Genomic DNA, 22,452 nt, shown 5'->3' on the forward strand with positions numbered 1-22,452 from the left:
CACCCAAATGTGTCATCCCCGTCCTTGACCAAGGAGGTTTGTATTTTCAGGCTGTCCATCAAGTCACAGAGGCCATAGATCATTTTTCTTCCCGCAGAATGAACGCATTCGCCCCCAAGGGCAGTCTCTGGCGAGCTTCCTGGTTGAACGAGCAAGCTGCCAGATTTTTGTGCACACTGCCTGAACAAATCAAGCTTCTTGTCAGATTTTTGATGGAGCTGAGGACGAGATTGTTTTTCACTATGTTCTTGCAGTGGTTGACAACCTCGAGGACGATTTGACAGATTGGCGGTTGGAAAGTGCTACCGTCGAGTTGCAGTATTGTGCACTCGATGAAATTCACTAAGATGCCTTGCATTTTGTCGAGGTATCACTGTCTAAAGTGCTTTAAAAATGGACGAAATGCGTGCTTTCCTGATCATCGGGTGTGGTCAACAAGATATGAACAAGCTTGTCACTTAATTGACTAGCTTCATTGGCACCAATATCATTACCTGCTCTTACCCGAACACTTTCCGATCGTGCGCGAAGTACAGATGCATATAAAAGCCCAAGGCCCCAGGGCTTGGCAATTGCGGAATCGAAGTGAATCTCGAAACAGATTGCCATCAGCTCGACTCGTTTTCTGGGTCGGACAAGGCTCAAAGTATCATGTTATGTCTGAGAACGCACGGGTATGTCCTAAAGGTTCTCTTTGACATTCTTGTTATATTAGTTTTGGTTTAATAAGACTAAGATATCGTACTAGGTAAGAAAAGCACAAGATACCAGTACTTCTTCATAACCCATCTCCAGGCGCTTCAAAGTATATATCAATGAATTCAGCCAAAAGTTCAAGCTAGACAGATCAATGCTGTTCTTCCGGGGGTAACGCAATATGTACAGCACGCTCGGCATAAGCCTGATTTTGGGCATTTCTATTCGCAATAAACGAGGAGATATGCTCGGGAATCTCAGTGACCATATTTCCATCGCTGGGAATGGGCTCTCCAAACATTTCCCAGACAGGAATCACCCCGGTCCAGATGCGTTTAGTAACATCGCCATTTTGCGTATCCTTGCGCTCATCGGATACTCCACCATCCCGGATCTTGCCACTGCCAGCGACCACGTCGACTTTGAGAATCACAGTAGACGACATTTCTGCCCGGTCGGGGGGTACTCGTGAGTGATCCCAACGATCCGCGACAACAGAATTGGTGATAAACTTCATGGCCCACAGTTTCTCCTCTTCACATGTGACCAGCTTTGCGTATCCATGCAATGTTGCCGAACGGTAGTTGTAGTTGTGAGAGTTAGGGGTGAGAGAGAGTACTATTCCATCGACTCGACTGGTGGAGATGCAGATTGGGAGGCCCTGTTCTTTGGAACCGGACTTGCGGGCTAGGTTCATGATGCGAGAGCTCACATAACCGTGGAGATAGCATTCAAGTGGTTCGTCGATTGTCGCCGAAGGGTATTCAAACGATCCCATTTGTCCAATCATAGGCAGGATAGTGGGAAATGGGTCCTCAGGACCAGGGTTGAAGGAGACATTCAGCACCTGGGATGTATTGATGATGGAGTGGATTGCACCAAGGTCGTATGTTGCTATCAAAGAGAGGTTAGATGGCGGATGATAGTTTAGGTTTCTCTAGATGTCTCATACCGCGATGCTTATAACGATTCACCGTGTTAGAGACGCCCTTTGGATACGTCAATGTCCGACCCATACTGTTTGATATTCGCAAAGTCTTCTGACAACAGAATAGATGTTGTGATAGAGCTGTTCAATCGATTAGGTTGCCACAATTTTATACTCATATGAAAAGACAAGATAGGGTAAACTTCCGACACGCATCCAGTGACCCGTTTGAGTATGTCCAGCCGAGCCAGACTTTTCTGCGATTGGTGGCGCACACTTGAAATGTACAGATCTCTGAAGCATGAGGGGTGTCAGCAATGTCCAATCGGTTGGCCCTAATTGGTTCTGGCTTGGGTGTATGTAGCGGGGGTTTTAGATAGTGGAGACAGCGTATACTTCAAATCGATTTGACACGAGGCGGCAACATGCAATGTTTGCCTACACAGTCAAAATGTCCGCAAAATATCCGCTATCCAGACGATCTAGTTAAGGCTTGGAATGGTACTGAGTAAATATGCTGAGTCCATTTGTGATAATTGAGAGCTTATACGCCGACATCGTTTTTAGGATTCTTGAGTTCGAGTACTTCTGAGAATTTCTGAGCGCATATAATCTAAAGTGGGCTATGAAACAGTGCGGCATAATGAAGCCATGGAAATGAATTCAGGTTCGTGATGACGTTGACATTAAGCGCACGTTCTAGCCATGATCCCAGAAGGGGAGATCTACTAAACCCACCTCGGCCCCTCCAGAATGGACTATGCTAATATGGGAACTTATCTGTCTTCTTCCAATCATCGGGGCTTCTCGCACCTTTTAGAGAAATCTGGATTTTCCTGATTCCCATTTCCGCTCATCTTCAGCAACCTATTAACCCCAGACACTAATACACGCAGAACTCGAGAAACTCACAGAATGCCCCGCAAGCTGCCTAGAGAAGGACCGGACAAGTGGAGCCATCTAACTGATAGACCGACCAGCTCAACACCAGGCTATCTCAGTGAGATATACTATGGCGAAGCCTACCGAGTTACGTCTGGTAAGTCCTGAGCCCAGAAGGGATCCGTCAACATGGACTTACGATTTCAAGAACCAACTTATGGACCCAACAAGGGACCATCTACAGCAGAACTTGATAAAGCTTTGTCCCCGGTGGAGATAGTTGACAGGTCGAGCAAGACTTGGTGGGAAAGAGCTAATCAAACCTCGTTATGTACACTCAGTGCCGGAATATTCCTTTGCGTGCTTTTCTGGGTAGTCTTGATTCTTATTTTCTCCATGGCGATGGGATATATTAAGACGCCTTTCGGGAAACCGCGAACGATCCTGCCCACAGAAGGTGGAGAGGTGCCTGGTGTGAATGAGACGTCCATTATCCAGACACCAACGAACGCGTCAGTCACAGTGACAATGGTCTCCACTGAAGGACTCCCATATAGTTCTCCACAGACCAAATTTATGACTCTGGTCAAAACAACCCCTCCGGAACAACCGACTATTCAAAATTAGCAGCTGAAAGTGAGTTGGCTTGATGAGTTGTTGGGAATGGATATGAGTTTTAATGGATGGACCAAACTTGCTATTGTATATTCTTCATCGTTCTTCTGAGATCTCAACTCACTCAGCATGCACTTCAAAAGCTTTCGTGTGCGACTCGTACCGTTGAAATGACTGTTTGGGAGTTGTTATGTGTACTTTGTTTGTTCTTTTCCATTTTTTGTCCTAATGCCCTGTTAGTAAAAATTTGTGACTCAACTTCCAATCTTTGGAAGACATTACCTAGGTAGCGAAACTCTTGTCAATCCATTATATACCCAATAATTACATCCATATTTGTGAGATTGAGCAACTGCCCTGATAACCTTGAGATGTACATGGATCCATGACCATATAGCCGATTCGGTAGCTAACCAATGTAAATGATGAAGTCCTCAAGAACTTCGGCTGACTAGGAATATTGGCTCACTAGGATAGTATTAAGTCGAAGAAGCCCAGTCATCTGCGTTCAATATTATCCGAGTCCAATTCGTTTAAGTGACGGCTCTACACTTCACAGTTATTCGGGTAAAATGGATCCCGCTTGCCGGTTACGTCATATGATTGCCCTCGGCCAGTCGGTATCCAAAAGTAGCTCCGATGACCGAGAACTTGTGTCAACCGGCGCGTCTTAAATTGAGATTCAATCCCTTTTCTTCCTTCTGCAAGAATACACAAAATGTCGGCTTTGAGAGTATCTACAGCTTCATTATCGCGCAAAGCAATCACTGCGTGCAGGCCACGGGTCTACCTGGGAGTGCGCTGCAACGTGCGACCGGTGCTTCCGACTGTTCGGTCGAACTACTCAACGAGCGCGCCGCGACTGTCTCTTGCTCCTAAGGTCGAACGTGGTGGATCGAAGGTCTTTAAGGATGCTGATGCCGCAGTCGCTGATATCAAGAGCGGTTCGACGATCCTGAGCTCCGGATTCGGGTTGTGCGGGGTTGCCGGTTAGTGAATCGCGGAGACGGGGAAGCAACATCCGTGCAAATGTTGACCTGTTGTAGAAACGCTTATCAATGCCATGGGCCGGCGAGGTGCAGATCAATTGCATTCTTTGACGGCTGTCTCAAATAACGCTGGTGCCGCTGGCAAGGGAGGACTCTCAACACTATCACAGAATGGACAGCTAAATCGGTTGATCCTGTCCTACCTGGGTAATAACAAGGTCTTGGAAAAGAAATATCTGTCGGGTGATATTGCGATCGAGCTTTGCCCTCAGGGAACATTGGCTGAGCGGTTACGTGCCGGTGGTGCCGGTATTCCGGCCTTTTTCACCCCGACTGGCGTTCGTATGTTGGCACAAGGATCCACCATGGAAATTCATATCTGACTTTTATAGACACCTTTATCGAGGAGGGCAAGATTCCCGTTCGCGTGGATGAGTCGGGTAAGGTCTTAGAATCGGGAAAGCCGCGCGAGACACGTGAATTCAATGGCAAGAAATATTTGATGGAGACCGCCTTGACAGGTGATGTGGCTATTCTGCGCGCGTGGAAGGTCGATGAGGTTGGAAACTGTGTTTTCCGGTATGTTCTTCGGCTCGTATCTTCAGCACATATACTCATGGCATCGAAATCAGGTACACGACCAAGGCCTTTGGCCCGATCATGGCGAAAGCTGCCACCCTGACCATCGTGGAAGCCGAGAACATCCTTCCGGTTGGATCCATTGACCCCAATGATGTGGACTTGCCTGGTATCTTTGTTGATCGAATCGTGCCGGCCACTGACGAGAAACACATCGAGAACAAGAAGTTGCGGGAGAGTGAGACCGAAAGCGCGGAGGGCTCGACGAAAAGTCAGGCTCAAATTGAGCGAGAGCGCATTGGCCGGAGAGCGGCTAAGGAGTTGAAGCAAGGATTCTATGTGAACCTGGGTGTTGGTGAGTAATGTCAAAACCTTGGTACTGTATAGCTACTCACAATCCTAGGTATCCCTACCCTTGCTCCGTCCTTCTTGCCCAAGGATGTCAAAGTCTGGATTCAATCCGAGAACGGAATACTTGGAATGGTGGGTTGATACATAATAGTTTATCACATTGATTGGTGGCTGACTTCTTCCAGGGACCATACCCGACCGAAGAGGAGGTTGATGCGTGAGTTTTCTCCCCAATTTTCGTTAGCTTCGTTTCTAACCTTCGTCAGTGACATCATCAACGCCGGAAAGGAGACCGTGACACTGATTCCCGGTGCCGCCACATTTGACAGCACTGAATCCTTTGGCATGATCCGTGGTGGTCATGTCGATGTGTCGATTCTCGGAGCCCTGCAGGTCAGCGCGAACGGCGACTTGGCGAACTATATGATCCCAGGCAAGGTTTTCAAGGGCATGGGTGGTGCAATGGATCTTATTTCGAATCCTGACCAGACAAAGATCGTGGTCGCGACAAGCCATGTGGCGAAAGATGGATCGCCGAAGATTGTGCAAAAGTGCAGTCTGCCTCTGACTGGTGCGAACGTCGTTAGCACTATCATCACTGACTTGGTGAGTGAGCCGAGCTATTTACTTGAGCGATTCGAACTAACGTGTACCAGTGTGTCTTCCAAGTGAACCGGGCTACCGGTGAGCTCACTTTGACTGAGCTTGCTCCGGGTGTTGAAGTGGAAGAAGTTCGCAGCAAGACGGATGCCAAGTTCACCGTTGCGGATAACCTAGAGATCATGGAGTAAGACACCTGAATAAAGAGTGTTGTGTAAATCATTTGAACATCATAATCTTCGTTTTTAATCAGAAAAGTGGAGAACAATCCAGAAAGAATACTGAATATTTTCATTCGTTTCTGATCTTAAGTAAAGCCTGCTATCGTGATATTCCTAACTCGGCCATTATCGCCTCGTTATGCTCGCCGACCTCAGGAACCGATCCCATCCGAGCCCCAAATCCACCTTTGTCTGCTGATTTAGTAGACCCAGGCGGTAGAAGAGCTTCTATTGGGCCAGTGGGGGTTTGAACCTCAGTCCACCGATCGCGAGCCTTAAGCTGGGCATGTTTCCAGACCCCTTGCATATCATTGACACTGGCATTAGCGATGGACGCTGCATCAAGTCGCTCAATGGTCTGTTCAGCAGTCAATGTCGAAAAGACATCGTGGATGGTTTGCTTCAGCGCGTCGCGATTTTGTGTTCTGAGCGAGTTACTGGAGAACCGACTATCCGTAGCCAGCTCCGACTGACAGAGAACGTCATTGCAGAAGTTGATCCACTCTCGTTCATTCTGGATACCCAGCATGACAGATTGACCATCGCCTGTTGCAAAGGGTCCATATGGGTAGATGGCTGCATGTGATGCGCCGGCCGGGACTGGCCCAGGCGCATTGTTGAAGGTGTAGTACATCGGAAAGCCCATCCACTCAACCATACTCTCCAACATGGAAATATCAATCCGACATCCTTGGCCATCCTTGCCACGTTGTAACAGGGCGGAAAGAATATTGCTGTAGGCATACATTCCTGCGGAAATATCCGCAATCGAGATACCAACTTTCGCTGGCTCTTTCCCAGTACCAGTGACAGAGAGCATTCCTGCTTCGCTCTGGATAAGAAGATCATAGGCCTTCTTGTCACGATAAGGACCATCTTGCCCATACCCGGAGATGTCACAGACGATCAGAGAGGGGTGTTTCTCCTTTAGCGCTTCGTGCGATAGCCCCAATCGAGCTGATGCACCCGGCGCCAAGTTCTGGACTAGCACGTCTGCTCGTTCCAGGAGTTTCATGAGAATTTTATGATCTTGCTCGTTCTTGAGATCCAATGCCAAACTCTCCTTGGAGCGGTTGGTCCACATGAAATGAGAAGACATACCATTGACACGGTTGTCATATTGGCGGGCGAAGTCTCCCACTACAGGTCGTTCAACTTTGATGACGCGAGCTCCCAGATCGGCTAATTGACGTGTGCAGAAGGGTGCTGCAATGGCCTGTTCCAAACTGATAACAGTGATACCAGCAAGAGGAGCTGGGCGATGTGTGGAAGCTGCACTTGATTGCTGTCGCCCCAATTGCGATGGGCTGCGCAATGTCCGTGCTGATAATCGCGCGAAAGCAATGCGCAGAGGCTTCATGGTTAGTAGAGATATAGTTGAACGCTTGAGTCATTATGAGAAAGGGCGCTCTCATAACTATACTATGCGCTGACTAATAGTTACCAGTTCGTCGGGAAAGTGAGTCGGCTATATGGCATATCCGAGGAGTCCCCGTGTGACTCGGCAATTCGACTCGCGCCGAACGGTAGCCAATGGAACATCACTGGAAGTAACGAAGCTTGACCTACAATGCACTTATTTCCTGACGCTTGGTATAAGTCAGTTTCTTGATTGCCAGCAGCTCAAAGCATTAGCCAGGACCGAGACCACTCATTGCATCGGCTCGAGGACTGAGTTTCAAACGCCCGAAAATCCAGCAATCCTTTCATTATGATCCAAAAGTGACGAAGCTCGTTAGATCAGATCACAAAGTCAAATTCTTTCAAGGTGTCAAATTGTGACAATGTGGATAAGAGAGTGGAGGTAGAGTGGGCTCAGCGGGGGACACGCTTGTTTACCTTGGTTCACCCGCAATTAGCCTTTATATGGACACCCTCAAGTTCAGGACCACGAACGGAGACCGTCCATATTAGTACTCTATCCTCGATGTATTAAACAAAGAACGAGGCGTAAATTGTCGAGTCAGGCCACCTGCGTTAGATTGTGGCGGAGCCCGATAATACAATATAATTGGCCAGAAGCAGGATCTGCAACACCACTGCCCCATTGCCCCCGTTCTCCGTCACCTTGCGGCTTCGAGCAAATCCTTCAGGGCTGAATGTTCTCCAATCCCTCATGGATCCATTCATTTTGCGCTCCGTTGGTGTAGTGCTCGTTTTCTAAAGCTTGTTGTTTGGCAGCTTCCTATTTACCCACCTCTTGTCTGCCGGCGACTTCTGAAATGACTGTACGATATGCAACTTACCCCGTCTGAGTACGGTGGATTGGTCCCACCCCCAGGACAGATCCTTAACGGAGTTTCACGGCCATGGAGAATTACAACTGTTTTATCAGGGGTTCTTCTTCTAGCGGGGTAGGCGACTTTCACTATCGCGAGTATCCAACACCTTGCTAATCAAACCATCTCCTTTCAGGTATCTCATGTTGGCGGTGGTCCTCGGTAACACGAAAGACAGTACCCATATCAATGAAACCACAACTGCCGTTATCGCGCTTTTCTTCATCGGCCTCGCGCATGCCTCGTCGGTCGGCATTGCCTTCTTCCAACGGCACCAACACGGCTATCTTCTGCACTCCCTATTTATGTCAGTCCACTCATACGCGTTGATTGAATACCCAACTCAAACCTCCCAGGCCATTCATTATAATCAACTTAATTGCCCTGTTCAACATACTCCTAAACATCTTCGCTCGCGATCTATTCCCTTTGTCCGCGCTCCGGGTCGTCTCCATCGGTCTGCCGAGCGCGTTTACCTTGATACACGGTGGTGCAGCGGTTCTGATTTACCACGAACGCAGATCCTCGGACAACCATCGAGCGGGGGACGATACACCCTTATTGAGTGACGAGGAAATGCAACGTCGACAGCTTGCCCGACTGCTGGGGGATCGTTCTGCCGCGGCGCCGTCGCCTCATATCAACCATAGCACATATCGACTCGAAATCCCGACTTTGGAGCCTGTCCAGAAGACCTGGGCACCAGGACTGAATATCCCGCCAGCATCCAAGCCTTCATTGAAATCAAGATTCCAGTGGACCAGCGTAAACCAATCCATTATTTGATGATTTGAAGACATACTGGCATCCAATTGGAAAGCATTGTCGTATTGCGCGTCAGGTGACAAACACGTGTCTTGGACTAGGATTGATAGGCTGAAGAACATGCTGCTTGGCCTGTCAGGATAGGAAACATTCATTACAAACCTATGGATGCATTTGGAAAGCCTTCGCCGCTTTCAGAATTCGCTTCGGGTCAACAATATTATATGTAGTATAGGAAAAGTTAGGGGCTATTTGTAATCGATCTGACCAATGAGACTCCGTGGCTTAAGACCTTTGTTGATTTTCGAAATAATTAGACCTCGCCACGAACTACCTTTTCGTAATAGCGCCACCATTGGCCATTAGGCACTAACGCTATAGAGTACATAAGGTCAATATAACTTGGCTGGATACGATTTTAGTTCAAAGGACTCGGGACGATATTATAGTTTGCAATTTTGTTGACAATGTTGAAAATATGAAGAGCATGTGTGCATTTCGAGTATATGTTTAAATCAAAAGCGAACCTTGGAACAGGAATAGAAACAGAAACAGCCGCCCACCTTTTTTCTTCCGAGAAAAATGCTTCAAAGTCCGAGTCCGTAGCTTTTACAAGTGCCATTCTGTATGTCATCATGTTTCGCGTATAGATCATACCTCAGTGGAAATCTTTTCTGAGGACTCGCTCTGAATGTCCGCAACACGTTTGTTATAATACTCCAGAACTTTTCTACCCCACACGTCCTTGCCTTTGTATTCGCTCACATATTCTGGCCATGTTAACATCTCCTTGGCCAGATTCTCCAATTCTTGCATTGGTAACTGACTGATTGGTGTCAGATAGGTTTTAACGCCAAACACTATCGCGCCTGTTCGGGGTAGGCGGCGAAAGGTTTGTCTCTCGCGACGAATTATGATTTCATTAGGCGAGGGGTCAATAAGGGCCTTTTCACAAAGAGAACCTGGTCGATATAGAATCTCAAAAAGATCCTCGTCTGGTCGCTTGATTTCCACGAAGTAGTTGGAGCGCTCCATTGGCGATGTCGGGGACAAACGTGCCAGAAATCTGAAGACTTGTCAGAATCTTCATTATACGAGTATATTGAAGGCTTTGATACGTACTTGCTGACTGAGTTGGCTACTTGCTGGTGCCAGAGGGGAACTGGCTCGTGCATTTGGGAAATTGTCCACCCGATGCGCTGATCAACTGTCCACCCTGTAGGGAACAGACTTGCGCTGGCAGCCCTGTGTCAAAATTAGCACGGGCCTTCAAACAAAACTCGCATACTTACAGGTAATACTCGTCATCATCATTTATCATCAAAACACTGAGATCCTCCATTGTGAGCCGCACTGCCGCCTCCAGGGCATCAGTGCTGTTCACAGTGGCCTGGCCACTGATATTGAATCTCTCCTTTGTGGCTTTATTTTCAATCCATGTGTCGCTCCCTTGAACCGTCTTCTTAAACATGCCAGGGAAGCGCTCACAAAGGAACTCTGATACTTCTTCTAGCGCTTCTTGGCAAGCAACGAGAGACTCAGGCAGACATTGAAGAACATTGTCTCTCTTTTCCCGCAACAAATGATCTCTGACTCGATGCTCATCCATGTAGTTCTTGTCGAGCGTGAGCCAATTTTGGGAGTCTAAGCGGCGAACATCCATCATAATCCGGTATCGTTCTCGACCTCGAATCGGCTGTGCTGGATATGGAGCCATGCGCTTGAGATCGGAAGGCCCTTCGGAACAAGCATTTTGCAATGATTCTTTTCTTGACGATAGCCAATGTAAACATCGTTTATAGAATCCCACGACAAGTAGTAGGATCAGAATAGAAAGCGCCACCAATGAAAAGGTTGTCATACTTCTTCCATGCGGCACCTTGTTGTGTGAAAGGTCGAACTCAATTTGAAGGTCGAAAATAACTTTCCTGTAATGACAATTGAGACTTCTATGATAGGTGAGGAAGGAAAAAGAAAAAATGAGACGATGCTCTAAAGAATCTTTGGAAGGATCGTTTACATAAATAGGCTTTGGCTTTGCCTAATGACGATACGTACTACCCTGTCAAGATCCAGACTAAAATCAAAGCATAGAGCCAGCTGATCAACCAAAAAAAAAAATTTTAAAAAAAAAAATTAGAATTAATTCAAATAGAAAGGGGAAAAAACCAATAATCTAAAAGAGAAATAATTCTAAAGTGAGAATCCAGCGACGCTAGCTCCAGTCAAAAAATGGATACCTCGAAGGAAAGCAGTTGCATTCCACATTCCTAATTCATACGGAACTGCCGTGATACGCTCAAGGATTCCCGCAAAAAAAAAAAAAAGCCTCCGTCTGCCTCCAATAACAGGCACATGATCGTTGACCTCAGCTTGGGGTCATCAGCGGCTCGGGCTGTGCTAGCATATAGCGACTCCACTAGTGTCTCGGGGGCTGGTGGAGATGGTCAGATAGGCCCTAAGACCTTGTCCCTTTTACACTACGGAATCGGCGCTTGGAGAAAGTCAAGGGACGTGCTCAGGGCCGGTGAATGGACCCAATCGCTGGGCACGAAAGCACGATCTAGGCATCAGAATCGTCAAGCTCGCGTATACGTCCGTGCGCGCCCCTCGTGGTGAGTTTGCCGAACAAAATCGGGAAACAAACCTCGAGACCAAGTCGTGCAACGGACCCGGATACCATCGGGGGGATACCGGTCTTACCGCAGCTGATTCCGCGTGAAGCGAGGGCTATACTCATCAGCAACCACAATGATGTTTGATCTGAGTCATGCCAAGGTACTTTAGCCCCAGGGTTATTTTTTTTTCTTTTAACTCTGGATCGTCTACACTTTACAGACGTACTAACATGGTAGATCCGACTGGCTGAAACCTCGATCTACTAGTTTCCCAGCACATCACACTGGTCATTTTGTCATCCAAACAGGTGTAGCTGAAATGAGCCTGACGTATCACTCCGAGTTTGTGTCTGTGTGGGGTTCCCCCCCACCCAGTACCTTATGCCCACCGACATCATGATATATGATGTATCTACAGTATGTGCTATGACCTTTCCAACCGTTGAAATAAAAGAAGATCATCATTAGGCCCCCGCAATGCCTGACCTGGCCTGGATTGATGCTTCTCCCCTGGTCACAATGGGCACATAGGGCAGTTGTGCAGGTACATCCCCTTGGCGTTCGTTGACAATAAAATCAATAGTCAAACCGGCGATCACCAGGTCCAGAATTTCCAGTTCGACTTTTTTCGCCCCAATTTCCTGTGTTCTGTTCCACGGTCCCACTTGGGTGGAGCCAATTCCGGGGTCGCTGCAACCGCTCCTTTCACGCAAAGCGCGCTTGCCGCTGTAGCCTGCAAAACACCCAATTTCACGGTCACCCGCCACAACGGGGCTTACTTTGCAAGGAGCTGGAGCTTTATTGATTGTGTGACCCAATTGAGATTAGTTTTCAATGTGGAAATGGAAGCTATGACGAGGATCTGAACTCTGGAACTAGTGATGGCGAGGTTCGGGAACCGAGCTTTCCAGGCCCCATCAGGACCAATTGGAAGGGACTTATTACACTTCTGTTATTATGCGTTTTTCATACGTTGTTGTTTCCCGTGAGGGACGTAATCCGGAAATTCAAAAAAAAATAAGGGGTACAATTCATTCTAAACATCCTCGGGGGCAGGGAACTCGGTCCCCTTCCTTTCTTCTATTCTCCTTTATTCTCACTTTGTTTGTCAATGTAGATTTGCGACGTCACCTGTAGCTCATGACAACATAAGTCAGGTTCTGCTTTCTTTTCTTCAAATGTTTTCTTCTTTTCCGTTCTGAGCACCAAGCCCTCTCATAGGTATCAAGGCTGTCTTGTCTTGGCAACCAATTACGCGAATCCCCAGGGACGGGATCTTTATTCCGTGAATATATATCCAGACTCGGCCCGGGGGCCGTCTTCACTTCGCCCGGCGGTATTCCGTACTCAGCGTCTATTTCTTTATTTTTCAATCTTCTTGTATACAGTATCTTTATTACGCATTGCTACCTACACGTGATTTGACATAGTTGGACCTAGATCAACCCCACAGCCAGAGGTTCGAAGTGAAGCTACCTTGATGTGGTCAAATCCATAGATGTATCAGCACTTAGAGGAGCTATTGTCATGTTGACTTCTCATAGTTCCACGTTCGCAGTCTTTTTTGTCGTAACTGGTATATGTGTCTTTGCCAGGAAAAGCCTGTGAATAGGTTGCATTTATTGGTCGACGGATCCAAGGGCGGGTTGAGCCGCTTACTCCAGCAAAACCCCATTTGGGTCTAGTACCAGCTGTCAAAAAACTTCAATACTCTATCTTGGAACAATCAACCAACATTGCACTTGGAAAACATGGAGAAACCTGCTATTCGCCTGGCGACACCAGAGGGTGAGTAAGGGATCCATTTCTCTCCAATCTCCATTCCCACATTCCAACGCGAAACCAAGGCAAGTGTCCCACTAATGACAACTTCCAGATGTCCCACTCATCCTCCAATTCATCCGCGAGCTCGCCGACTATGAAAAGGCCCTGCACGAGGTCGAAGCCACTGAGGAGAGTCTCCTAGCCACACTCTCCTTCCCCGGTACCCCGCCCAAGCGTGGCGCCGTTTACACGGCCCTCATTACCCCACCTGCCACTGCCGAAAACCCCGCTCCAATCCCCGCCGGCATGGCGCTCTACTTCTACAACTACTCCACTTGGCGCTCTGCACCCGGTATCTATCTGGAGGATCTATACGTGCAGCCGAGTGCTCGCGGCCATGGCTATGGCTTCTTGCTGCTGAAGTACTTGGCGAAGCAGGTACTTGAGGCGAACGGCCGTCGGTTGGAGTGGAGCGTTCTGAAGTGGAACGAGCCTAGTATTCGATTCTATGAGCAGGTTGGCGCCAAGGGAATGGAGGAGTGGATGAAGATGATGGTGGACGGTGATGCTTTGACGAAGTTGGCTGAGGGTGTATAGGTGATCGTACGGACTTGCAAAAGTATGGGGTAGATGATCAAAACGATGGACGTCTTCGAAAGCCCTGGAATGGCATGATTATAAATGTACATATATTGTAGTTCTATAGCCAGATCATCAATTAATATTGTATAAAAGCTTTGTACATCTTTAGCCCATTTTGTTGGGGAGAAGGTCAATTTCCAAGTAACGGTGACCTCGTCTTTCAGCATGAATTGTGTCTCGGGATATGCTTCCACTTCATACTTGTCTCTCTCCAGAGAAGCGGACGACCGCTGTTTGCGAGCGTCAATTCAATCTCATCACTGAAATTTGCACTGAACTGCTACATCATACATGTGCATTCAATACTTGTCCCTTCGACATATCTGCCGCGCACAAGTGCCGACGTACAATTTGAGATCCAAATTCAATCCACTCTTACGTTGGTGTTGTGTTGGTGTTTCGTAGGGCGCTAGGCGTGCAGCCGCGTCGCTATACAAGTGATCATCATCATTGGCCCCAATCCTGGTTTGCCACAACCGCCGCAATCTGGCCTGTTGTTAGCACCAATGCGATATATCCATGTACAACCCTGGGATATAATAGTAGATCTACTAGGGAATCCCAGCAGATCTGAAAACGAAAAAGGGAAAATCATTCGGCAACCACCTAGGCTTCCAAAATTGCGCCAGCAGAGTTAAAAAGAGCAGTATAGAGCAGAAATCTTGTGGACATGTGGTCTGCAACGACCCTTAGATCAATACAATGGTGAATCATTGGAGGATTCCGTTTACATCAGACACAAAGCTGAAACAACAAATTGAAACAATGCTGAAACGGGGTCATAGAAATATGAAACTGAACGAGATACGCCTTGAGGGAGTGCCCAAGTGGCAAACGTCAACATACTCGCATGCCTCTTTTGGACCCCAATGTGAGGCGATATGGCTTCGATGCTTGATTCAAAATCCCATAAATTGAAATCCCGCCCCCTTCGTGCCCCTGAAAGACCCCATTCTTTGGTATTGAAAGTCCGGCTAAATATGACTATGGAGAACAAAGAGTCGAAACAAGCAACTCGGCGCACGGTTCACCGCCGAGTTAGAACTGGCTGTCTGACTTGCAAGTATGTCGATGGCGATCTTCAAAACAGCTTGACTGCTAATCTAAAAGCAGGATTCGGAAAGTGAAATGTGATGAAACACGTCCATCTTGCACGCGATGCGAGTCCACGGGCCGAAAATGTGACGGATACAGTTCCATCTCACAAAGCTCATTATCCCAGTTGCAGCCATCACTCTTTCCCGACACAGACAGCAATTGCTTGCGCAGCCTGGATCGGTTCTACCACAGTTTGGAATCGGCATTTTGTCTGCCCCTCAATTACTTGTTTTGGTCGCGCATTGTAGCACGATTAATTGTTGAGGAACCGGCTGCACGCCATGCCACGATCAGCCTCATGAGTCTATATGAGACAACCCATCAGGATCCTGCATTTGTCCAGCTTCCATATGATCACGGCTTCTCGCTCCGCCACTATAACTTTGCCATGAAAGAGATTCGCTCATTAAAATCAGTCCAAGCCGATCAACTCGATACGTTGTTGATTGTTTGTGTGCTGTTTGCGTGCATCGAATTCACACGGAGAGATATCAATGCAGCGATGACTCATATTAAGTATGGGATTGATTTGCTGAATGAATCGCGACATGTGTCGAGGATAGGTGCTATCCTCCGATACATGAGTCTTACGCCCATTTTTACCATTCAATCCCTGTGGACCCTTCCAGTCCTCACCAACTGCCCTTCTTATCAGACACCAGAGCAATTGAACTCGTTTATCGAGGTCCAGGGCTCAATCAATTCTATTCAATATGATGCTGTTCAGCTGGCCCGCATGAAAGAACAACATCGTGTCTCTCAACTCCATTCCCCTGATTCGTTGGAGGAAGATATGCCACACATTGTTCTTCAAGAGCAACAGCGGCTAAACGCGGCAGTCGAGTCTTTACGAATCAAGTTCGCAGATTTCAGGGCGAGGCTCTCCATTGACCCCAAATTCGAACATATATCTTGCATTCTGCAAATCAGATGGCTCATGTTGAAAATCTGGGTAATTTGCTTAGGAGAAGACGACGAAGTGTACGACACCTGTATGGATGATTTTGAAAGATTAATCAATTATGCACGGAAGTCGCAGCTCCTTCCCACGGCTCCGGGGTTTATGCTGGAAGTCGGACTTCTTCCATATCTCTACTTCGTCATTGCAAAATGCCGAAATCTACAGCTCCGATTGAGAGCATTATCTTTGATCCAAAAAGGATATAACCACAATGTTGATATATTCTGGGACCCAAGCATTATCTACAGGATGAGCAAGAGGATATTGAGAGCAGAGCATGGTCTTGAAATCAACGATACACATGCTACCATACTTGAGGCACTCCGAGACTCTCCCATATTTGCAGAAGACTTTCGCCTTTGTCACGACTTTGAGACTTGGGAGGCCGATAAAAGAATCAACTTGCCATCACCAAAGGAAATGGCAGCTAGAACAGGCAGTATCCCAGCGTCGGAAGCTTTGGGCGTTCCCGAATGGAAAAGGGAACAGCTTGAAGTTGTTTTCAGCGGAATATAACATTCCATGGAAGTGCCTACCAAAATAGGTAAATTTATTTGTCAGGAAAAGCTGGTACTTCTCCAAACTTTCAGCTGCACTTCCATTTGATGCATCAACCGTGGGAAGCTGGTACTTCTCCACACTTTCAGCTCGCGAGAAGCTGTTACTTCTCCAACCCTTCAGCTGGCCTGAAGGCGTTCCATTAACTCGAGTCCAATCAAAAGCGACCCGAGAAAGGAAATATTATGACGTTGAAAGATTTGGGCTGCCTGACTGGAAAGGGAACAGCCCAAAGTCAACATTATTGAGCAGAATATTTTACAAAGTACATACACAGATAGCCCTGGAGGTGTATCTGAGTATGTCTATCTACTGTGAGAAGCTGGTACTTCTTTATTATTGAGGGCTTCCAGCTGGCCTGGAAGCGGTGATTTGCATATCTATAAATGGGATATACTACACATTGATACCACTGGTACTAACAGAGTCGGTACTGAGCTGACTCTATACATTGATTTAAAGGTGGCACTGAATATATGATACATCGAAGAAAACTGAACCAATAGTAGACCGCCAGATTCATGACCCGTGATATATACAGAAATGGGTTTAATGACCATCGGAGCACAGTACTATGATGCAATATATGCTTCAATAACCGACGGTAATGCTTAAATGTGTGCTTTTCTGCAGCACTCGGAGTCTGCCAATCGGGATGATCCGTTCTTGTTGGATGGTACGTCAATAGAAGGGTTGGCGGTGAAGAAGTCTGCAGGGCGGATCATGAGCTGGAAAATTTCAACGGGCCTGATACTTAAGTCAGTGATTGTCATGCAGAAGCAGGAAGAAGGTTAGACTTACATGACAGGCCAGTCCTCAACACGTGGGTTGTGAGTGATACCAAATGTGTTCCAAACCACGACGTCGGTGTCTTCGACTGCATCACCCCGGCGAGCAGCATCTGACACACCGTCAACTTCGACTTGGCTCTGCAGTGTGTACCGACCACCTGCGTAAAGCTCGTTATCCTGGTACTTGGTGACCCAAACGTGATGCTGGGCGAACTGAGCTCGGCGGGCCTGCACCGATTCTGGATCCGCCAATAACGTCTGTGTAGCCAAGGGGATGAATTTGTATCCAACTGGGTTTCCGCTGATGGGGTTAGTCTTGTGGGGATTAACCATTTTGATGGTCCGGTTCAGCTGTGGTGCAGCGTCGATCCAGGAGGAACGCTTGACGGTCTCCTTGGTAACCTGGTAGAAGTTTCCGTTGGGATTTGTGACCGCGTTCTGGGGAACGGCGTGTGACTCCTCCACCACGACAGAGTTCTTCTGTCCATCAATAGCTGGGTCCATACGAACACAGAAAATGTGCTGGTGATTTTGAGCGAGAACACCCCCACTCACGACATTTCCGTACTCGCTGACCTTGCCAGCATCAATGTTGACGACATTCAAAATACCGGTGGCACGGGACTCCACTGTGATACCGCCTGATTGATCGAACTTGAAGGCGAAGATGTATTCGTAGTTGGCCAAGGTGATGATAAACTGAACGACGAACTCGCGGAGGCGAGTTACCACAGCCCGACCGGTCCGCCAGTTGGAGTGCTTCCAGCCAATGCCGTTATCCTGTTCGTGAAGGCAGATGGCATTGGGCAATTTTTGAGCGGTACCATCGGGCTTTGTCATTACGGCATCGAGGTACTTGATGACTCCGAGACAGTCACAGCCCAGGGACAGATTGTTCGCCATGTTTCCACCGCCACCGTCACCAAAGTCAAATGCTTGCTTACGGTGGAAAGGGGGACGGGGATCGGCATAAGGAACAGTCTAGTATCAATTAGAAACAGTCAACATCTCACGCGAAATAGAACATACCATCTCACTGATCGCTAAACGGTGCATCACGCTACGACCGTCATACCAGATATCGTGAATAGTGGCACCTTCACGCGGGTTGAAGGCGACACGGAAGCGCCACTTCTGCCACTCCACCAGAGAATTATTTGTAACTCGGAATGAGGGCCCCTCAGGCTGAACCACATTCAATGGTTTGAGGTCCTTTCGTGTTCCCTCGGGAAGCAGCTCAGGAACATACTCGGAAGGCTTGCAGTGTCCGATAATATCGCGCTTGAAGGTTTGCTCAAGCAGGCCCTCTCCCTTGCCACCGGTGGCAGGTCGGTCCACCCGAATGATCTCTTGTGTGTGCGCATCCATGACTGGGATGACGGGAAGAGGGAATGAATAGAAGTTAGAGTCCTCGTTACCGGACCGCTTGTCCTGGGCGAAGCAGAGTGCCTGGAAGTAACGGCGGTTGTCCTCGGTGCTATCCAGACCGCCATATGGCCATGGCTCGATCACGACCTCGAAACCCTCTGGGAGATCAAAGTCCGCGAGAGCCTGCTGGAACAAAGGCGACTTATTGCACTGCTCCACCAATGTATCAAATTCAGTCAATGTGAGCGAAGCATGGTGCTGCTTGCCTACAACGTGGTGCTTGACTCGAGTTCGAGTGGCCACGTCGATGACCGATTCTTCGTACGAGGGCACCCTGTCAGGGCCAATCACATCGTATTGACACAATGCCAGACGTGGTGGACGAGGGGTTGTCGGGCTCAAGCGACCGGCATGCTCAATGGCCAGGTATTCGAGCAATTGCGCCTTGGGGGGTTCTTGTAGGTAGATCTCGCGGAAGTCAATGATGGTGTTAGGGTGAGCGGCTCTGACAATGTCACGGGCCAGATTGGTCTCCTCCTCGGAGAGGATAGCGAGTGGATGAAGCATGATTGTGGTTGGTTTGAGCGGCTCTTCTGCAAACTCCCAGGCATTCTAGCTCGACTTATATAAATGCACGGAATGGGAGAATTGTGTGGGGGGTCCTTGACTCGGAAAGTCGGAATGGATCCGAGATCCCCACTTACAGCACCTTTCTAGGCAAGTCACAATTCTAGGTAATAATTATCTGTTAGTTTCCGATGATAAGATGCCATCACTATCTAACCTCAGTTCCTCTGAGCTCCGGATATTTTGGATGATGCTGTTTCGCTACTAGCAATCTTTCAGATTGATACGGCTTTATCTCAAGTTCTATTCCGACCTTCCATCGAGTGGCGAGCTACGCAAGTATATTACATAAAACAACTGTGGACATGGCCAATCACAACTGTAACAACAGGAATATAACAGGGGTCTTGTGCCAAGGAATTACTAGGCACCCATTCAGACTTCTGGTTGGCAGCGTCTATGGAAACAGTTCCGCAAATCTCGTGAAACGCGGGGATGTGGAGTTTATGGCCCGTTATGTAGTCACCTCTACAAACATATGGCCTTACCGAGGACAGCTCATTTGAAATTATAATTCTCGCATATAAGAGGATTACTGCTGATCAACAGTGGCTAGAGCATATCAAATCAATTCTTCGGGTGCAGGCCTACACCTTTTCCGACCTTGACTCATGCTTATCGTTAAGCCTATCTAACTTTCCTTCCGATTCCGAGCTTTTGCTTCCCACGACAACGGCTCGGAGAGACCCCGGACAGACCCACCTGGTATGACTTGCCCAATTGAACAACAGTGGCTTTTGTCACTAAGCAGTCATTGGACCTGAACTTGATCATGTTTGGGTCAACATACATTGAGCCTGGAAATGCGGAAAGAACGCGCAGAGATACATGTAGAAACCGGGACATGAGTTTACATAAGATGCGGGGAAGAGGTGGAGCTAGGCGATAAAACCCTAAGACCAGACCCAGAGTCTGCATCAGCTCTGATGATAAGCCTTACCTTTCCCATGATCTAAGTTGATCTTTACCTAGGTTATCAGGAAAGTGCGGATTGAGCACCGCTATGTATTACTTCCCCTATCTCGTATTAGTCCCGCGGCTATAAGACCAAGGTAGTCCGGATTCGTAGTCTGGGCAGTTTCCTCAACTTGAACTCGTGCAGTGCACAAATGAATTCCATTTCTGATCTAGAAGGCAAGACCAAGGTGGCTTCCCCGGAGAAGCCTATCAGTGATGAGGAGCAGCTGGCTGCCCTCGGTCATGTCCAGGAACTACGGCGTGAATTTTCACTGTGGTCTATTGTGTGTCTTCAGATCTCATTGATGGCAACGTGGGAGGCACTCTCGTCCGTAGTGGCTACGGCTTTGACCAACGGTGGCGCCCCTTGTTTGTTTTATAACTAGTATGTTCTTGGGCATGTTATCCTGTACCTGGACAAATCCTGACTTCTTCTTGCCAGCCTAATTTCCTTGATCGGCACAATTTTCGTTGTCCTGTCATTGTGTGAGATTGCTGCAATCTATCCTACTGCAGGAGGTAAGACATCCTGCTTTTGCTTTCCCCCTTGCTCCAATCGCTCACTAGATCCATGTTAGGACAATATCACTGGGTCCATTGTCTCACTCCGGCATCATATCGAGCTACAGCATCATGGTTTACAGGCTGGATATCTATCGGTGGCCAACTCGTCCTCGCCGCTTCAGCAGCGTTTGCCGCCGGGCTACAGCTACAGGCTCTCATTACCCTCAACAACCTCGACACATATATCGGGACAAGATGGCAGGGGATGCTCTTTTACTGGTTAATCTTGGCGTACTCCACGGCGGTCAATATCTTTGGCTCCAAGATTCTACCTCATACCAACACCACGGCTGGTTAGTAGAGAAACATTTAAAAGGGGACGATTGACTGATGATAATGCAGGCATATTGCACGTAGTTGGATTTATCGCGATCGTCTGCGTCCTGGGCACCATGTCCGACAAACATTCAGCCGACTATGTTTTTAAGGACTTTTCCAATACCAGTGGCTGGACAAGTGACGGAGTCTCATGGCTGGTGGGGTTGCTCAGCACTGTATACCCCTTTCTTGGGTAGGGATCCTTTCTGAGTTTCTCATATTACACGGCTGACGTTTCTTGCAGATACGATGCCGCCTGCCACCTAAGCGAAGAACTTCCCAAGCCCTCACGTAACGTGCCCCTGGCCATGATCGGCAGTGTCGCCATCAATGGAATGATTGGCCTTATCTATGCGATCGTCCTGCTGTTCTCTCTGGGCAATCTGCAGGACCTCCTAGAGTCAAAGACAGGATTCCCCTTCATGCAACTATTCCTCAATGTGACAGGCTCCCCAGCCGGTGCCTCCATTATGGCGCTTTGCATTACCCTGGTGGCCTTGGCTGCCAATGCTGCCGGTACAACCTCAACCAGTCGCACGGCATGGGCCTTTGCGCGCGACCATGGTCTACCTGGTTCTGGATTCTTTTCGTACGTTAACCCCACCCTACAGGTGCCTGTGCGCATGGTGGTGGTTGTCGGCTTCTTGCAGATGCTGCTGGGTCTGATCTACCTCGGAAGCTCAACTGCCTTTAATGCCGTTCTCTCTATGGCTATTCTAGGCATGTACGCGTCCTACTTCTCTCCAATTTTGTTCATGCTTCTTTATGGTCGACGATCATGCTCATCCACCATCCGTGGATTGGGATCGGGTATGTTCGATCTCGGACCGCGATGGGGCCCAGTGGTGAACGTTATTGCGCTAATGTGGCTGGTCCTCGCAATGGTGTTCAGCACATTCCCCACCGTCGAGCCTGTGACGCCTAACAACATGAATTACTGTGTGGTTGTGATGGTGGGCTGGGTTTTCATCGGTGGAGTCTACTATTATGCTTGTGGTGGAAAGAGGCGATTTTCAGGACCGGTGGTGGATTTGGCAGAAGATATATAAGTCTCGTCAATCTAATAGCAGCAATGATGTATGAAGTTATTTCTTTCAACGACCTCGGGATCTTCATCTCTCCCGCAGACTCAAGTTGCCACCTGACGGACTAGTGGAGACTCCACTCCACTTATTTCCTATTTCCCCGAAACTCTACGATAATGCCAAGAGCGAAGTCCAGAGTATAAGTAGCGGGGTTGGGCCTGAAGAGGGGCAATGTTTTGAAGCGAAAGAACTTTCA

General features: G+C 48.1%; 10 protein-coding genes across 10 annotated transcripts; 6 read left to right on the forward strand and 4 right to left on the reverse strand.

Annotated features, from left to right (window-relative positions):
* Nucleotides 1-847: 847 nt before the first annotated feature.
* On the reverse strand, nt 848-1,712 carry N7503_007976 (pyridoxamine 5'-phosphate oxidase family protein; the record flags this gene model as incomplete). Its single annotated transcript, XM_057067523.1, has 2 exons — nt 848-1,590; nt 1,649-1,712. The coding sequence occupies 2 exons, from the start codon at nt 1,710-1,712 to the stop codon at nt 848-850; spliced, it is 807 nt and encodes a 268-aa protein (XP_056918378.1).
* Nucleotides 1,713-2,902: 1,190 nt separating this feature from the next.
* On the forward strand, nt 2,903-3,133 carry N7503_007977 (uncharacterized protein; the record flags this gene model as incomplete). The annotated part of the gene is made up of 1 exon (XM_057067524.1): nt 2,903-3,133. One exon carries the CDS (start codon nt 2,903-2,905, stop codon nt 3,131-3,133), a length of 231 nt encoding a protein of 76 aa, XP_056918379.1.
* A 700-nt stretch (nt 3,134-3,833) lies between these two features.
* Nucleotides 3,834-5,831, forward strand: N7503_007978 (3-oxoacid CoA-transferase; the record flags this gene model as incomplete). Its single annotated transcript, XM_057067525.1, has 8 exons — nt 3,834-4,110; nt 4,168-4,452; nt 4,503-4,689; nt 4,743-5,044; nt 5,093-5,172; nt 5,226-5,257; nt 5,307-5,646; nt 5,697-5,831. Exons 1-8 carry the CDS (start codon nt 3,840-3,842, stop codon nt 5,829-5,831), a joined length of 1,632 nt encoding a protein of 543 aa, XP_056918380.1. The 5' UTR covers nt 3,834-3,839.
* Nucleotides 5,832-5,961: 130 nt separating this feature from the next.
* Nucleotides 5,962-7,221, reverse strand: N7503_007979 (CaiB/BaiF CoA transferase family protein; the record flags this gene model as incomplete). The annotated part of the gene is made up of 1 exon (XM_057067526.1): nt 5,962-7,221. The coding sequence occupies one exon, from the start codon at nt 7,219-7,221 to the stop codon at nt 5,962-5,964; it is 1,260 nt and encodes a 419-aa protein (XP_056918381.1).
* An 860-nt stretch (nt 7,222-8,081) lies between these two features.
* Nucleotides 8,082-8,926, forward strand: N7503_007980 (uncharacterized protein; the record flags this gene model as incomplete). The annotated part of the gene is made up of 3 exons (XM_057067527.1): nt 8,082-8,215; nt 8,277-8,447; nt 8,497-8,926. Exons 1-3 carry the CDS (start codon nt 8,097-8,099, stop codon nt 8,924-8,926), a joined length of 720 nt encoding a protein of 239 aa, XP_056918382.1. The 5' UTR covers nt 8,082-8,096.
* Nucleotides 8,927-9,562: 636 nt separating this feature from the next.
* N7503_007981 (heme-dependent oxidative N-demethylase family protein) lies at nt 9,563-10,766 on the reverse strand (the record flags this gene model as incomplete). Its single annotated transcript, XM_057067528.1, has 3 exons — nt 9,563-9,971; nt 10,028-10,150; nt 10,198-10,766. Coding segments are annotated over 3 exons (1,101 nt in total), but the record flags the coding sequence as incomplete, so codon positions are not given.
* A 2,508-nt stretch (nt 10,767-13,274) lies between these two features.
* Nucleotides 13,275-13,884, forward strand: N7503_007982 (GNAT family N-acetyltransferase; the record flags this gene model as incomplete). Its single annotated transcript, XM_057067529.1, has 2 exons — nt 13,275-13,311; nt 13,400-13,884. The coding sequence occupies 2 exons, from the start codon at nt 13,275-13,277 to the stop codon at nt 13,882-13,884; spliced, it is 522 nt and encodes a 173-aa protein (XP_056918384.1).
* Nucleotides 13,885-14,915: 1,031 nt separating this feature from the next.
* Nucleotides 14,916-16,504, forward strand: N7503_007983 (Zn(II)2Cys6 transcription factor domain-containing protein; the record flags this gene model as incomplete). Its single annotated transcript, XM_057067530.1, has 2 exons — nt 14,916-14,992; nt 15,043-16,504. The coding sequence occupies 2 exons, from the start codon at nt 14,916-14,918 to the stop codon at nt 16,502-16,504; spliced, it is 1,539 nt and encodes a 512-aa protein (XP_056918385.1).
* Nucleotides 16,505-17,157: 653 nt separating this feature from the next.
* N7503_007984 (putative copper amine oxidase) lies at nt 17,158-19,272 on the reverse strand (the record flags this gene model as incomplete). The annotated part of the gene is made up of 3 exons (XM_057067531.1): nt 17,158-17,293; nt 17,348-18,318; nt 18,367-19,272. 3 exons carry the CDS (start codon nt 19,270-19,272, stop codon nt 17,158-17,160), a joined length of 2,013 nt encoding a protein of 670 aa, XP_056918386.1.
* A 1,169-nt stretch (nt 19,273-20,441) lies between these two features.
* Nucleotides 20,442-22,220, forward strand: N7503_007985 (Amino acid/polyamine transporter I; the record flags this gene model as incomplete). The annotated part of the gene is made up of 5 exons (XM_057067532.1): nt 20,442-20,674; nt 20,732-20,808; nt 20,868-21,146; nt 21,196-21,364; nt 21,416-22,220. 5 exons carry the CDS (start codon nt 20,442-20,444, stop codon nt 22,218-22,220), a joined length of 1,563 nt encoding a protein of 520 aa, XP_056918387.1.
* Between the last annotated feature and the right edge of the window lie 232 nt (nt 22,221-22,452).

The sequence above is a fragment of the Penicillium pulvis genome (assembly GCF_028828015.1).
Source record: "Penicillium pulvis strain IBT 33274 chromosome Unknown contig_7_segment1_segment0, whole genome shotgun sequence".
Taxonomy (NCBI): Eukaryota; Fungi; Ascomycota; class Eurotiomycetes; order Eurotiales; family Aspergillaceae; genus Penicillium; species Penicillium pulvis.